Source organism: Tympanuchus pallidicinctus, unplaced genomic scaffold (assembly GCF_026119805.1).
Source record: "Tympanuchus pallidicinctus isolate F22 unplaced genomic scaffold, pur_lepc_1.0 scaffold13, whole genome shotgun sequence".
Classification (NCBI taxonomy): domain Eukaryota; kingdom Metazoa; phylum Chordata; class Aves; order Galliformes; family Phasianidae; genus Tympanuchus; species Tympanuchus pallidicinctus.
The window spans coordinates 16,721,725-16,734,789 of NW_026294648.1; the positions used below are offsets into that span (position 1 = coordinate 16,721,725).

At 51.3% G+C, this 13,065-nt stretch overlaps 2 protein-coding genes across 6 annotated transcripts in view; one reads left to right on the plus strand and one right to left on the minus strand.

Annotated features, from left to right (window-relative positions):
- Positions 1-189: 189 nt before the first annotated feature.
- On the minus strand, positions 190-2,932 carry IL2RG (interleukin 2 receptor subunit gamma). Of its 2 annotated transcripts, XM_052673415.1 has the most exons (8): positions 2,786-2,931; positions 1,912-2,002; positions 1,614-1,798; positions 1,376-1,518; positions 1,137-1,299; positions 950-1,058; positions 795-879; positions 190-723 (listed from the first exon to the last, which is right to left on the minus strand). In XM_052673415.1, the coding sequence occupies exons 1-8, from the start codon at positions 2,862-2,864 to the stop codon at positions 547-549; spliced, it is 1,032 nt and encodes a 343-aa protein (XP_052529375.1). In that variant the 5' UTR covers positions 2,865-2,931; the 3' UTR covers positions 190-546. The 2 variants fall into 2 exon arrangements, with proteins under 2 accessions (XP_052529375.1, XP_052529374.1); XM_052673414.1 differs by having other exon boundaries at positions 950-1,299; positions 2,786-2,932.
- Positions 2,933-3,585: 653 nt separating this feature from the next.
- MED12 (mediator complex subunit 12) overlaps positions 3,586-13,065 on the plus strand; it is a 34,911-nt gene continuing 25,431 nt past the window's right edge. For all 4 annotated transcript variants that reach the window (XM_052673624.1, XM_052673626.1, XM_052673625.1 and 1 more), the window contains exons 1-10: positions 3,586-3,742; positions 3,849-3,953; positions 4,829-5,020; positions 6,702-6,861; positions 8,143-8,318; positions 8,589-8,699; positions 9,376-9,630; positions 11,742-11,888; positions 12,178-12,277; positions 12,720-12,856. In XM_052673624.1, coding sequence (XP_052529584.1) covers positions 3,644-3,742; positions 3,849-3,953; positions 4,829-5,020; positions 6,702-6,861; positions 8,143-8,318; positions 8,589-8,699; positions 9,376-9,630; positions 11,742-11,888; positions 12,178-12,277; positions 12,720-12,856 — 1,482 coding nt within the window. In that variant the 5' untranslated portion in view covers positions 3,586-3,643. The remainder of the gene's footprint in view (positions 3,743-3,848; positions 3,954-4,828; positions 5,021-6,701; positions 6,862-8,142; positions 8,319-8,588; positions 8,700-9,375; positions 9,631-11,741; positions 11,889-12,177; positions 12,278-12,719; positions 12,857-13,065) is intronic.

A 13,065-nucleotide genomic window follows, 5' to 3' on the forward strand; every position in this document is an offset into this window, starting at 1 on the left:
CAGCCCATTCCCAACATGCCCACCAACCATGTCCTTCAGTACTGCCTCTTGATAACTCTGGAACACCCCCACGGACACCACCATGACTACATCTTTATGTCCCCCTGCCCCCATCCCATTCCACTGCCTGACTGCTCTTCTAGAGAACAATGTTTTCCTGACATCCAACCCAAAATGAGACCAGCCAAGACCAAAGCGCGGCAAAGCTTTATTGCAGCTGGAAGCTGCAAGTTGGAAACCCACAGCGCAAGCAAGCAAGTGGCCAGGCTTGTGCACGTCCAGGCTTATGCATGCCCAGCATACAATTGCAGCTGGGGTGACACTGTGGTTTGTCCCCTTGGGGTGGCTCTCAGCGCTTTGCGTGTCTCTCGGTGCTCTTTACCTCTGGCTGGTGGCTCTTACTTGCTCCACTGCCGCCTGCTGCCCTTCCCATCCACTGCCACCGGGCTGTGAGCGCAGCCATGGTGAGGAGCAGGGCTGGGGTTCCTTGGGCACTTGGCAGGGTGGGAACAGGGAGCAGCGTGTTTTGGGGGAGGAGTGCCAGCATCATGCTCCCACGTAGCTGTTCTTGTAGGGGCCGTGCTCCTGGGGGCCAGGCAGCCCTGGCAGGTGGGTGCTATTGTCTTGGAGGGGCTCGTAGGGCAGCTCGCTCACATGGCAGATGCTCTCACTGTAGTTGGGCTTGAAACTCTCCACCACATCTTTAGGGACTCCGACCCATTCCTCGAGGGACAGAGCGGGGTGAGAGGGGTCAGGTGGGTGTGTGGTGTGGTGAGCCAGGGCAGCCAGCTTACCTGGAAGTCACCGTTGTGGGTGATGAAGAGATCGTCGAAGTTCTTGCTGGGGTTGGGGATTCGGGGCATGATGATGACCCACACCCTGCATGGGAGCAGAGAGGTGTCAGAGGGGCTGCCTCGCACCGCCCCGCACCGCACAGCCATGCACCCACCTTTCCATGCGCACCAGCAGCACCACCAGGACCAGCAGCAGCAGGCAGGAGGCGATGGGGATCAGCACCGTGTGGATCCAGAACCACTGCAGCTGCTCCTCTGCCATACCTGCAACAAGCCAGGGGGACACTGTGAGGACAGCGTGGGGATGCCGTGGGGACCCTGGGGGCTCAGGACTGCTCCTACCCTTGCTGGTGGCGTTGCTGCCCCAGAAGACAGGCACACTCCACTCGCTCCACAGCTGGGTGCTGCCACAATAGTTGTTGATCTTGCTGCGCACATAGAAGGTGTAGTATTTCTCATAGTCCACGCTGGGGAAGGAGAAGATGTCTCCTTTCACCTCCTGCTTCTGCAGAGAGAGGAGGGGTGGGTGGTGAGGGCCGGCTCCGCGTGGCCAGGGGCAGGCGCGGTGTGGGGGCTGTCACCATCCAGCTGGTGTCCTTGTTGCTCTTGTACTTGACAACGTGCTCCAGGCAGTGCGCGTTGGGGTAGGGAGAGCTCCAGGTGAGCTGCAGCTGGTTGCTGCTCATGTTGCGGATGGTCAGGTTCACAGGTGCCCCTGGTTTCACTGCAAAACAAAGGAGGTGCCCGGTGAACGCTGTCCTCACGGCCTGCTGGCCCCGCTGTCCTGAGGACCACAGCTGTCCCCACGCCACCACGTACCAAGGTTCTGCAGCTCCATGCAATTGCTGGGGATCTCCAGGGTGCGGCCATCCTGGCTGGCATTGACGCGGACGTGGAAGGGCTTGAATTGGATGATCTCACTCTGCTCGAAGCGGCAGCCGATGCGCACACCGTGCTCCCACAGGTACTGCTGGCACTCCACCACGGGCGACCTGTTCTCATACCTGCACACGGCAGTGACGGTGCTCCTTGGACCCTGCACACTCCTCCCAGAGCCATCCCAATGCTTCCCATCCCCACGAGGCTGCAGCTGAAACCTCCAGCCCCAGGCACCCACCAGTAGTAGAGGGAGTAGTTGGCCGTCAGCGTCTGCCCGCTGCCCCACGTGCAGGTCATGTACTCCTCATTGAACACGATGCACTCCACCCCTGGAATCATTCAGGTTGGAAAAGACCTCTCCGATCCCCCCAAGTTCAACCCCAGGGCACCCCACCATGCCCATCGCCACATCTCTCAGTGCCACATCCCCACAGTTCTGGAGCACCTCAGTGATCCCTGGACAGCCCAGCTCAACTCCCAGAGCCCACTCTGAGGAGCCCAGAGCTCAGCGCTGTGGTTACGGCAGGATGCTGCGCTCAGCTGCTTTGCCAGAGGAAATGAGTGTTTACCATTTTCTAACGCAGAGCAAATGGTGGAGCTGAGCAAATGAGCGCCGCTTTGGTATGGAAACTGGGTACGTGATCAATAGACAAGAAATGAGCTTCCAGCAGATAACAGGAGGCACAGAGGAGCCATCCACCCCCGTCCCCTGCATACGTACGCACCGCTGATGCCGCAGCAATGCAAATGGAGGCCACGCAGATCTGCTGACCGCAGCACAGCCAGGCTGACGCACAGGGCTGATCCAACCTTCACCCAGCCATCCTGCAGCCCCCCGGCATCCAAAGGGCTTTCATCACAGCCGGATGCTCAGCCACGAGGCTGCCCCAATGGCCAGGCCCCACAGGGGCCATTCATACCCACATGGAGGATGGGCACTCTCAGAGCCAGCGACAGCAGCAGTGCAGCAGCACTGAGCCAGGAGCACGGATACACACCACTGGTGTCACGCAGGCCCACATGGCCCCACATCCCATCCTCAGCCACCATCACTGCGCAGCAATTTCCCCCATCCCCACCACCCACAGAGCACTGCAGCCAACCCTCCTTACCTGCGGGGCTGTGGGCAGCGGCCAGGGAAATGCCCAGCCCCAAAAGCATGGGCACGAGCGAAGCCCCGGGCACCGCCATGGTGCGATGCTTGGTGTGCAGCCCACCTTGTGCGGCTCACAGCTTCCGCACCGCCGCCACTTCCTGAGCCATAGCAACACCCACCCCGACGGGGCCGTACCGCCCTTCCTGCTGAGCTCCACGGCTCCAAGCCCCACTTTTTGCCCCACGAGGGCCCTGAGGTTCTTCCTACCCCTCACCCCAATGGGGCTGCCTCACTGGAGCAGATCTCCTGCCCAAAGCCCGACCCGGGGGGCTGTCCTGGGGGGCAGACGTGGGGACACAGCCAGGGGGGGCTGCTTGGGTGGCTCCATGGCCACATGGGCAGCGAGCAGGTTTAGTTGTTGTGCAGGACGTGGTTTAGTGAGAACTACTGGCAGTAGGTGGGCTGCATGATCTTGTAGGTCTTCTCCATCCTTGGTGACGCCATGATTCGATGGCTGAAGGGAGGGCACTGAAGGGAGGGGACACTGCCGGGAGAGCCGCGGTGCGTTCGGGGCCATTCGGAGCCCGGGGTCACCGCCCGCCTCGGGGAGAGGAACGGGGTCGGAACGCGATCACGTGGTCCCCGCATTTCCGCCAGGGGGCGCCGGGGGCATCTCGGCCATCTTCGGCCCTTTCCGCCCTCCTTTCGGCGCGGGCTCGCGTTCTTCCTTTCGGCATTCTTCGCCTTTCCTCGGCACGGCTTCGGGACTCTCCGGCGGCGCTCGCTTCTTTCCGCCTTCCGTCGGGCGGCGCAGGCGCATCGTCGGGCGGCCCGGCGTTCCTTGTCGCGGCCCGGCCGGCCCTGCCCGCCCGGTATGGCGGCCTTCGGCGTCCTCAGCTACGAGCACCGTCCGCTCAAACGCCCGCGCCTCGGCCCGCCCGACGTGTACCCGCAGGACCCCAAGCAGAAGGAGGTGCGGGGGGGGGGAGGCCGCGGGGCTGGGCAGCCCCTCGGGGCCGGGCCGGGGGTCGGGGCCGGGCCGTGTCAGCGCTGACCGCCCTTCATCCCTTCCCCCGCAGGATGAGCTGACGGCCCTGAACGTGAAGCAGGGCTTCAACAACCAGCCCGCCGTCTCCGGGGACGAGCACGGCAGCGCCAAGAACGTCAATTTCAACCCGGCCAAGGTGAGAGCGAACCGCCGGGGCTGTGCTGGAGAGGGGCTCGGAGCGGCCCGTGTGTGTCGGCTTGTCTGTGAGCTGCCCCGCGACACGGCGCTGCGGGAGCGGCGGCAAGAAACTTCTTCAGGCCGGGTTTGTTGGCGTCGTTGCCGTGGGAGAGGAGATGTGAGGGTTCCTGAGACATCGGGGGAGGAAAATGGGGGGTTACATAACGGCCTTCTGCTCCGTGCTCCCGAAATCCCGAAAATTGCCCCGCCTGCCTTACAGGGGGTGCTGGGGAGCTGATCCTGCTGAGCTGCTGCCGTGGCCTCTTGCTGTGGGGCAGCAGCTGTGACGGTGGGAAGTGTCACACGCCTGTCTTGGTCCTGACAGCCTTGGCATCCAGCATTTCTTACAGTAACTGTCTGCTAACAAGTGGGGAAAAAAGGCTTTGCAGCTCTTACCTGCTTTTCTCTGACCTGGGTGCTGTTTCTCTGTCAGCTAGCAAGGACAGATATTAGGGGAAGTTCCTTCTGCGAAAGAGAGCAGTGATCACAGCACGGCTGCCCAGAGCCTGGTGGGGTCACTGTCCCTGGAAGTGCTCCATTACAGTGGGCATGTGGCCCTGAGGGACGTGGGGATGGGCATGATGGGGTGGGTTGGGGTTGGCCTCGGGGATCTCAGAGATCTTTTCCAGCCTTGATGGTTCTGTGAAGCATTCTTCTCATTACAACAAAGGAAATTATTAACAGCTGTTTTGTGTTTCAGAACTTTGTAACTAATGAAGCTTCTGGTTGGAAGCACGGATGGAATCTTAAGCACGTTGAGAAGATCATTGAGCTACAAAATACAATTTATCTTTTTTTTTTTTTCTTTTTTTTTTTTCCCCTTTCTTGCTCCAGATCAGTTCAAATTTCAGCAGTATTATTGCAGAAAAGCTGCGGTGCAATACACTGCCTGACACAGGAAGAAGAAAACCCCAGGTGAATCAGAAGGACAACTTCTGGCTGGTGACAGCACGTTCACAGAGTGCCATAAACAACTGGTTCACAGATCTGGCTGGAACAAAGCCCCTCACTCACCTCGCCAAGAAGGTACGTTGCTGGAGAGGCTGCTTGTGAGGGCAGAGCACTGGCTCTGTGCTTGCTGTTGCAGTATTTGATGGTTATTTGGAAGAGTTTTTCTAAATCTCTCAAAGTGTTCTGCTTAAAGAGCATCCCCAGGGTGTGTGCAGCACTGCTTGTGGTCTCACTCAAAGAACTGGTCCTTTGTTATTTGGAGGTTGGGTTCAGCTTTGTCTCTTGGCTTGTGTGGTGTGACCCGCTCACCTTAAAGCTGTGATCTATTTCAGAAGAGCTGCTGTTGCCTTTGGTCTGTTGTTTAGGTGAGGAGGGGTTTCCAAGTTCTCAGCAATCATAGTAAGAATTACTGGAAATAGTCAGATTTCTGACTTCCCAGATTTCTGTTGCAGTGCTGTTTGTTTCTGTTTTTAAGCTGAGAGGAGTTTGTGTGTCAGCCTGGCTGAGAGCAGACCACAAAGTGTTCCTGGTCAGTGGGACCTGGGGCTAAGTATTGCCTTGGCTGCCCTGAATTCTGTAAAATGGAGAGGAAGGGTCCTGCTCTGCCATTTTCTAGGGCCTGACAGCGAGGAGAGCTGACTGCCTTTCAGGGTGAGCCTATAAACATGAGCCTAAGAATCCACTTTGTGCTGTGGAAAAGCATAATCTGCAGTTGCAAAACAGTGGCAGAGCACACAGTGTAGCAGCTGCAGCCTGCCTGAATTCTGAGTCAGTCTTGGGAAAATGAAATCACTGCATTTCCCCTCAGTCCGTTTCTTAATAAACTTACCTTAAATCTTTCTTTGTATGTTGGCTGTCGATATCCTGAGGTCATTGTGAAAATGTAAGACTTTGGAGCTCTCTCCCAGCTTCCTGCACTGCGCTCCTTTGGTTTTGATGGATGTAGGCACAAAACAGCTGCAGCTGGTAGCTGAGCAGTCTGTGACTTTGAGGCAGCGGAGAAGAATTGGGAAGAATGTAAGAAACACAGAGTTAGCAATGCAACAGTTGGTAGTCTGGGAACTTGAAATACCAACCCAGTGTGTCTGTGCTCTCTGATTGCGTCTCAGACCTCTGAACACACGCGTGCCTCTGCTCTCCATAGCATCCCACGAAAGCAAGCTCCACTGCTGGGCTTCTTTCTGTGACGTGTTGTCAATTCCTGCTCTGTAAATCCACAGCTTGATGATTTCACTGACATTCTCCAAAATCCTGAATTTTCAATCTTGGGTTACTGAACTCCTCCCTACTGTGCTGTTTGATTCCCTGTTGCTCACAGTCTTCTGTTGGCCAGTTGTGATATTACAAGCCTTTCGTAACCGTTCCATTGTGTTTACAAAACGAAGAGTCTTCTCTTCAATCTGTCCTCATACAGCAGATGCTTGTGCTTCTGACTCAGTCCCTACCCTGTACCTTTTGTAGTCGTTTACATCATCTCTGGAGGAGATCCTCAAAGCTGTTTGCAGGATTCACAGCAAGGATTTAGTGATGGAATTACGTTTTCTGTCTTCTTTCGTTTTGCTTTGGCTTTGTGTCTACTGAAATGCTGCTCTCGTGCTGTTGCTTTCTGACCAAAGGTGAATTCCCTCAAGATGCAGAGCAGCACGGTGTGTTTTTCCCCTGCACAGATGGCAATCCCTGCAGCGTGCGGGGTCGAACTGGAGTGGATCCTGTCCACATCCGTGGTTGTGATTTCCCCCTCTTTGTTCTGATGCAGGTACCCATCTTTAGCAAGAAGGAAGAGGTCTTTGGCTACTTGGCAAAATACACTGTTCCAGTAATGAGAGCAGCCTGGCTCATCAAAATGACTTGTGCCTATTATGCTGCCATCACAGAAACCAAGGTGAAGAAGAGGCACGTCATCGATCCCTTCATCGGTGAGCACTGTGTGAGCTCTGTCCATTTGTCCATTCCAGGTGTTCCTGCTCTTGAACAGTAGCAGGTAACCTGGAAATCAACATCAGTTCATTTCCTGCTGGTAAATCCTGGTGTTTTAATGTGCAAAACTGTCTAAAACAGAGCTCAGCTGGGGAAGTACTCTGTTGAAAAATAAGTTTTGGCAGCAAGAAACGCTTCCTTAATGTCTGCTTCTTCCTCCTCCCTGTTCCTTCTCTAAACTCCCTGTTTTTCTGCTGTGCTCCTTTGCTGCATGACCTCTTTTCTTACCCTACAAAGACTGCAAATGTTATCACTTAACTACAATTGATTATCTTCTCAGGTAGGTGAGTTACATTTCCCAACAGATGACAGTATATTATCCCCTGTTTGCATTTCCAGTATCATCAAGCACTGTTGGGTCCCACACCTCATATCATTTGCATTCTGTGCTGCTCCAGATTGCTGCAGTGTAGGAGGGCTCCCCTGCTTTCTGGTTCTTAGGCTGTCACTCTGTACCTGCCCAAACTCCCCTGAAAAGCAGTATTAGCAACTGGATTATCATTTTCTTCCTTGCTTATCTTTGGTATAGAAATTACATGGGCTCCTCGAATGCTGATTGCTTTGTTGGATATATTGATTCCATTCATTGTCCTGTTGGTTTGTCCAGCTGCTGACCCTTTAAGTCTTCTTTGTTTCAAGTTGTTGTATATTTTGTCTTGTTTTTATCATCTGCACTGTCGTGGAAGATTCTAATCACGCTGTCATTTTGTGCACCAAGTTTCTCTCTTACACATTTAGGTTTTGGTAAAAATACTTAATATTAAAAAAAAAAAAAAAAAAAAAAGGTGATTATAGGTTTGTACTTGTATCTGAAATAGGTTAAAAATGAGTCAGAGCTGAAGTGTTTCTGCTGTCTGGCAGGTGGCTGAGGATGCTCACACAGTCTGGCCTAACGCTGCTCTGTCTCTTGTCTGCTTGCTGATTCTCAATAACTGATGCTTGAAGTGGGTCTTCGCATCTTTTCTTGCTCAAAGTGAATTCTTACCCCACCTCCCAAACTCAGATCTTCTTTCTTGCATTCCTTACTCTGTGGTTGCCCCTTTCTCACTGTTGCCCCCCGTCCAGAAGCAAGGATAGCATGTGATGCTTTCTCTTTGTCTTTCACTGTTTCCATACAAGAGGAACCTCTCCGGACTCCCACCTGGACTCCAGCCCTGTTCCTTGCTTCTTTTCCTTCTGTTTGCTACTGCACTCATTGCTGACCCGTTTCATTTCTCCAGAATGGACACAGATCATCACCAAATACCTGTCGGAGCAGCTGCAGAAAATCGCAGAGTTTTACAGACAGCTCCCAGGGCAAAGCTGTGGGTCACCAGCTGGGCCAATGCCCCAGGAGGTGGAACAAGCTCTGAAGCAGTGGGACTACAACGAGAAACTAGCAATGTTCATGTTCCAGGTGAGGGGCCGTGGAGGGGGCTGCGTGTGTGAGCAGAAAGGACGGGGCAGCACGTGCAGAGTGATTCATTTTTCCAGAAAGTTCTCTTTCTGTGAATAGACCTTCATGGGTTAATGTTGTTTAGAGCTCAGCAGTAGAACGAGAGCGATACCAGAATGTGCAAATCTCTGGAGTTATTCCTGGTATCGGTAGGCAAGCGGCTGCTGCCACTCCGTGATACCTTGGTGAGTGTGGGCTCATCTGTTGTCCGTTTGCTCTGTCTCTGGGCAGGATGGCATGCTGGACCGGCATGAATTCCTGACGTGGGTGCTTGAGTGCTTTGAGAAGATACGATCAGGAGAGGATGAATTTCTGAAGATGCTCCTGCCCCTGCTGCTGCGGGTGAGAAACGCGCAGCGCTTCAGGAGAGCCCTGGTCTGCCTGTTGTCAGAACCCTCCTGAGCAAGGGTCAATAAGCTGTTTTGTATGTGAACTAGGCAGTGTCCTTCTTAGCTGGTGCAAGGACTTCTTTTTAATCCTGCTTTTTTTTTTTTTTCTGTTGTTTTTTTTTTCCTCCTGCACTCTGTTTCCCTTCATTAAGCCTGGTAATCCCTGCCCACGTCATACCTGTGATAGTTGGACTCCTGGCGCCACTACAAAGCAGTACTGCACCATATACGATTTTGGGAGGGTCAGTTTTGGGAGGGTTTGATTCATGATCCTTGAGGTCCCTTCCAACCCCGGCCATTCTGTGATTCCGTAGCAGGACGAGGGGAAATGGTTTTAAGTTGAGGGAGGGAAGATTGAGGTTGGATGTCAGGGGGAAGTTCTTTACTATGAGAGTGGTGAGGTGCTGGAACAGCTGCCCAGAGAGGCTGTGGATGCCCCAGCCCTAGAGGTGTTCAAGGCCAGGTTGGATGGAGCCTGGGCAGCCTGTTCTAGTATTAAATGGGGAGGTTGGAGCTTCATGATCCTTGAGGTCCCTTCCAACCCTGGCCATTCTATGATTCTGGGAGGGTCAAGGATTTCTCCTGTGTTGCTTGTAATGAGGACTTTCTTACCTTGCTCTTTCCTACAGTACTCTGGAGAGTTTGTGCAGTCTGCCTACCTGTCCAGACGTCTGGCCTACTTCTGCACCCGCAGGCTTGCTATGCAGCTGGATGGTGCTGGTGGGCACCCACCCCACATCCTGTCCACGCAGACAGGGAATGCTCTTCCTTCAACTCCCACCCCTCAGCCTGCTACAGGGAATCCTCCTCCCAGCCCTTTCAGTGACTTACTGCTGTGTCCCCAGCACCGACCAGTGGTGTATGGGCTCAGCTGCATCCTCCAGGTAGGTCTGAGTAGCAGTTGATGACATCAAGGTCAGCAGGAACGGTTCATATTGTATGCCATCACAGGAGGAAATCATTACAGCCAGAAACAGGAAATCCCTGAGTGTGGAAGCTTCAAACTGTGAACTGTCAAAGGGCAGGTATTTGCTGATGTGTTACAGAGTGTTAGTAGCAGACTTCAGTGCAGCAGCGATGTCCTTGACTGACTGTTTACATGTGCCTCAAATGGCTGGGAATGCTTTGCCCAAAAGAGAGTAAGAGAGAAAAGGATGTTTTTCCTATTGCTGTGTGTGCCATTAACAAGTTGTCAGCTAGGAAATGAAGTTGTGCCAGAAGCGAAGAGCAGCGCTTGGCAATTTTATCTTAAAACCATCAAAACCAAAAATGTCAACCAAAACAAAAAAAAAAAACAACCCAAAAGACAACTCTCCCACCTTTCTATATGGAGAAACTTGAACTGTTGAGTCGGACCACGCTCTCAGAAGTGTGACAGCTGACTACAAAAAGGCATGGCTCTGAATTCCTGCTCTTTATACTTGGAATTAAGCCTTGCCTCACGCTACAAGGGCAAGGTTCTGGAGTCTCAACGACAGTTATGTTTGAAAGGCAAACACTATTGTGTAAGGGTGTGCTTTGTGTCAGGGGGAGATAGGTGAGTTCTGTTCAGTGTAGCTGTTCATGTTTGTGTTTTTCTCCTTGGAGGGGAGTTGCGTGGTCAGGTGGATCCCTGTGCAAGCACTGGAGATTGTCCCCTTCCAGGGGAGCAAAGGAGCATGTTAAAGCAGAGAAGCTTCCAGAGAGTGCAGGATGGAGCAGGAGGTGGAAAGAAAGAGAGCACAGAGCTTGGGAACCTGCAGCTCAACAGAAAAACTGAGCTCAGGGAGCCCTGACAGGATCAAGAAGCAGCCAGCCAGCTCACAAAGAGGATAGAAAGAAAATTCCTAGCTGACTGGAAGTAAGATTCCTTCTGTAAGAGTCTAGAGAGCAAGGCGTGGGTTATAAATAACCCCTTTGTATTCCTGCTAAGCCTTTCTTAGTCACTTCCAATTTAAGACGTTACTGTTCTAGTTTCTGTATGGTAAAACGTTGCTTTTTGAATATAAAAGTCCTGTGTTTGGAAGCTCACTGTAGGGAAAACATGTGAGTATGTGTCCACCTCAGAGATTTGGCTGATTTAAAGTCTGTACAGAACCTGCTTAAGAAGTTCAATTTCCAATTAATTATGCTTGGATTATATTTACTAGGTATCACGAGCTTATCTGAGGAAAGATCTACAGAGTTTCTGATCTGCAGATAGTAAATGAGGCTAAGGGAGAATAAAATCTAATAGCTAGAAGCTGGAGCTGGGAAGAGTCAAGCTGGAAACGGTGCATTTCTAACAGTGTATACATAAATATATACAATATAAATATATAAATGTATAAATATTCCCTTCTGCTCAGATGTCTCAGAAAGTTGATGGATTCTTTGCTTTGTAGCAGCCTTCATTGTTCATCTGAATGCCTGGCTCCTCATGAGCCAGAAGTTTTAGGGCTGTATCCTAAAAATCATTCAATGAAGTTTCATCTGTGTGGGTGTCTGTACAAGATCATGAAGGAATGAAAGCATGTCCATGAGTATTGTTACTACAGTCAGAATCGTAATTGTTAAATAATGCAGTCTAATGAATTTAGCTCTGTTGACTCCGTTTTCTTCTCACATTGGTGCTTGGTGAGGATTGTAAGTCAGCAATGGAAATGCTGCTCTTGGGCCAGGAGAGTTGGCCTGTGTGTTGGCAACGTGAATTGTAAGAAATTAATCTGTTCAGGGATTTGCAGTAAGGAGTTGATGCTTTTGAATAACCTGGAGCTGCACTCTGGCTTCTTAAGCATTAAATACAGCATAAATATTAGTCTTTCTGTTCTCAGTCTTTAGCTTGAAGAGTTTTTCATTCAAAGCTGCAAATCACCACCACCAAAAAAAAAACGTAATAAAAACAGAAAAGATAGTAAATGCAACGTGATGGATACCTGGGAGATAGGATAAGGATGTGATTCTGCAGAGAGTAATTTAACTCTGAGAGTTTTACCCTTGATTTGCTCGGTGATACTAAATTGTCTGTTTATTGCAGAGTATAATTCTGTGTTGCCCAAGTGCCCTTGTGTGGCATTACTCACTGACTGACAGCAGGATAAAGACTGGCTCTCCCTTGGACCACCTGCCCATTGCCCCATCCAACTTGCCCATGCCAGGAGGGAATTCAGCCTTTACACAGCAGGTGAGCAGTTTTCAGAAAAGGGAGATCTGGTGGCCCAGGATAACAGCTGTGTTGTGGCTCCTTTGGGGTTTTCTTTTCCTTTTTATGTGATGAGCACAACCAGAGGTGCTGTTGCACTCCCAGGGAATTAACTGCTCCCGTTCTACTGTAAGCAAGATGCTGTCCTTGGAAGCTGGGCGCAATCTAACCTCAAGTAGAGCTACTGTTGCCTTCTTTGTTTTATGGTAACTTTCTACACAGGGCTTGTAAGATGTCCTCTTGAATGTTTACACAAGTCTGGTGCTTCTAGGTTCGTGCAAAGCTCCGTGAGATTGAGCAGCAGATAAAAGAACGTGGCCAGGCTGTGGAGGTTCGTTGGTCCTTTGACAAGTGCCAGGAAACCACAGCAGGTAACTTGCTGTAGGTTAAAGTTTTTCTCCCCTGTTCTGTGGGTTATCCTTATAAGCTTCCTGTCTGATTATTTTCTTTATTTTTCTCATGTGCTGGCATTGGTTTTCAATGTCAGCCGTGAAAAGAACCAAACAGATCGTTGTCAGTGCAGAATCTCGTGTGGGTCAGTTTCCCTGAGCATAGCAGGAGTATCTGTTACTGGAAGCTGGGAATTTGTACCAGAGGCTTGTAGTTTGTTATGCATGCCACGTTCTGATGCTTTCCCCTAACATCTGCTGTTGGCCTCTGAGAGACATGATACTAAGCTAGATAGCTCCTTTCCTGACTGGTACAGCTTTTTTTAGGCAATCTCCTGAGCAGCGAGCTCTCAAACTGTTTTACTGAAGAGTCTCTTGTAGCAATTGGGAAACATAAATATTTTTTTTCTCTTTTCCCTTCCAGGTTTCACTATTGGCCGTGTCTTGCACACGTTAGAAGTTCTGGACAGTCACAGCTTTGAAAGATCTGACTTCAGCAACTCTTTAGATTCCTTGTATAACAGAATATTTGGGTTGGGTCCAACCAAGGACAGTCATGAGGTACCTTGACACTTTGCTGCTGGGCCCTGTCTCAGAATTGGCTGTGTTCTTGTTGTTATATTTCATAGTGACTGTCCTGCATCTGTTGAGAGCTGACTAGGGATGGCCTGTGGCCAAGAGATGCAGGCCCTGTTGAAAACAATTTTGTGCAGCCTTAAGTTGGGGAGGTACTAAGGTGACAGTGTGGGGCTGTCTAGTCTAAGTGCATG

What these genes read in the sequence shown, in the direction of transcription:
- IL2RG (XM_052673414.1), bottom strand. Translation starts at nt 2,864, where the DNA reads ATGGCGGTGCCCGGGGCTTCGCTCGTGCCCATGCTTTTGGGGCTGGGC. An exon ending in CGCTGCCCACAGCCCCGCAG is followed by an intron (nt 2,003 to 2,785) that starts GTAAGGAGGGTT and finishes GAATGATTCCAG; the next exon opens with GGGTGGAGTGCATCGTGTTC. An exon ending in ACAAGGACACCAGCTGGATG is followed by an intron (nt 1,300 to 1,375) that starts GTGACAGCCCCC and finishes CTCTCTCTGCAG; the next exon opens with AAGCAGGAGGTGAAAGGAGA.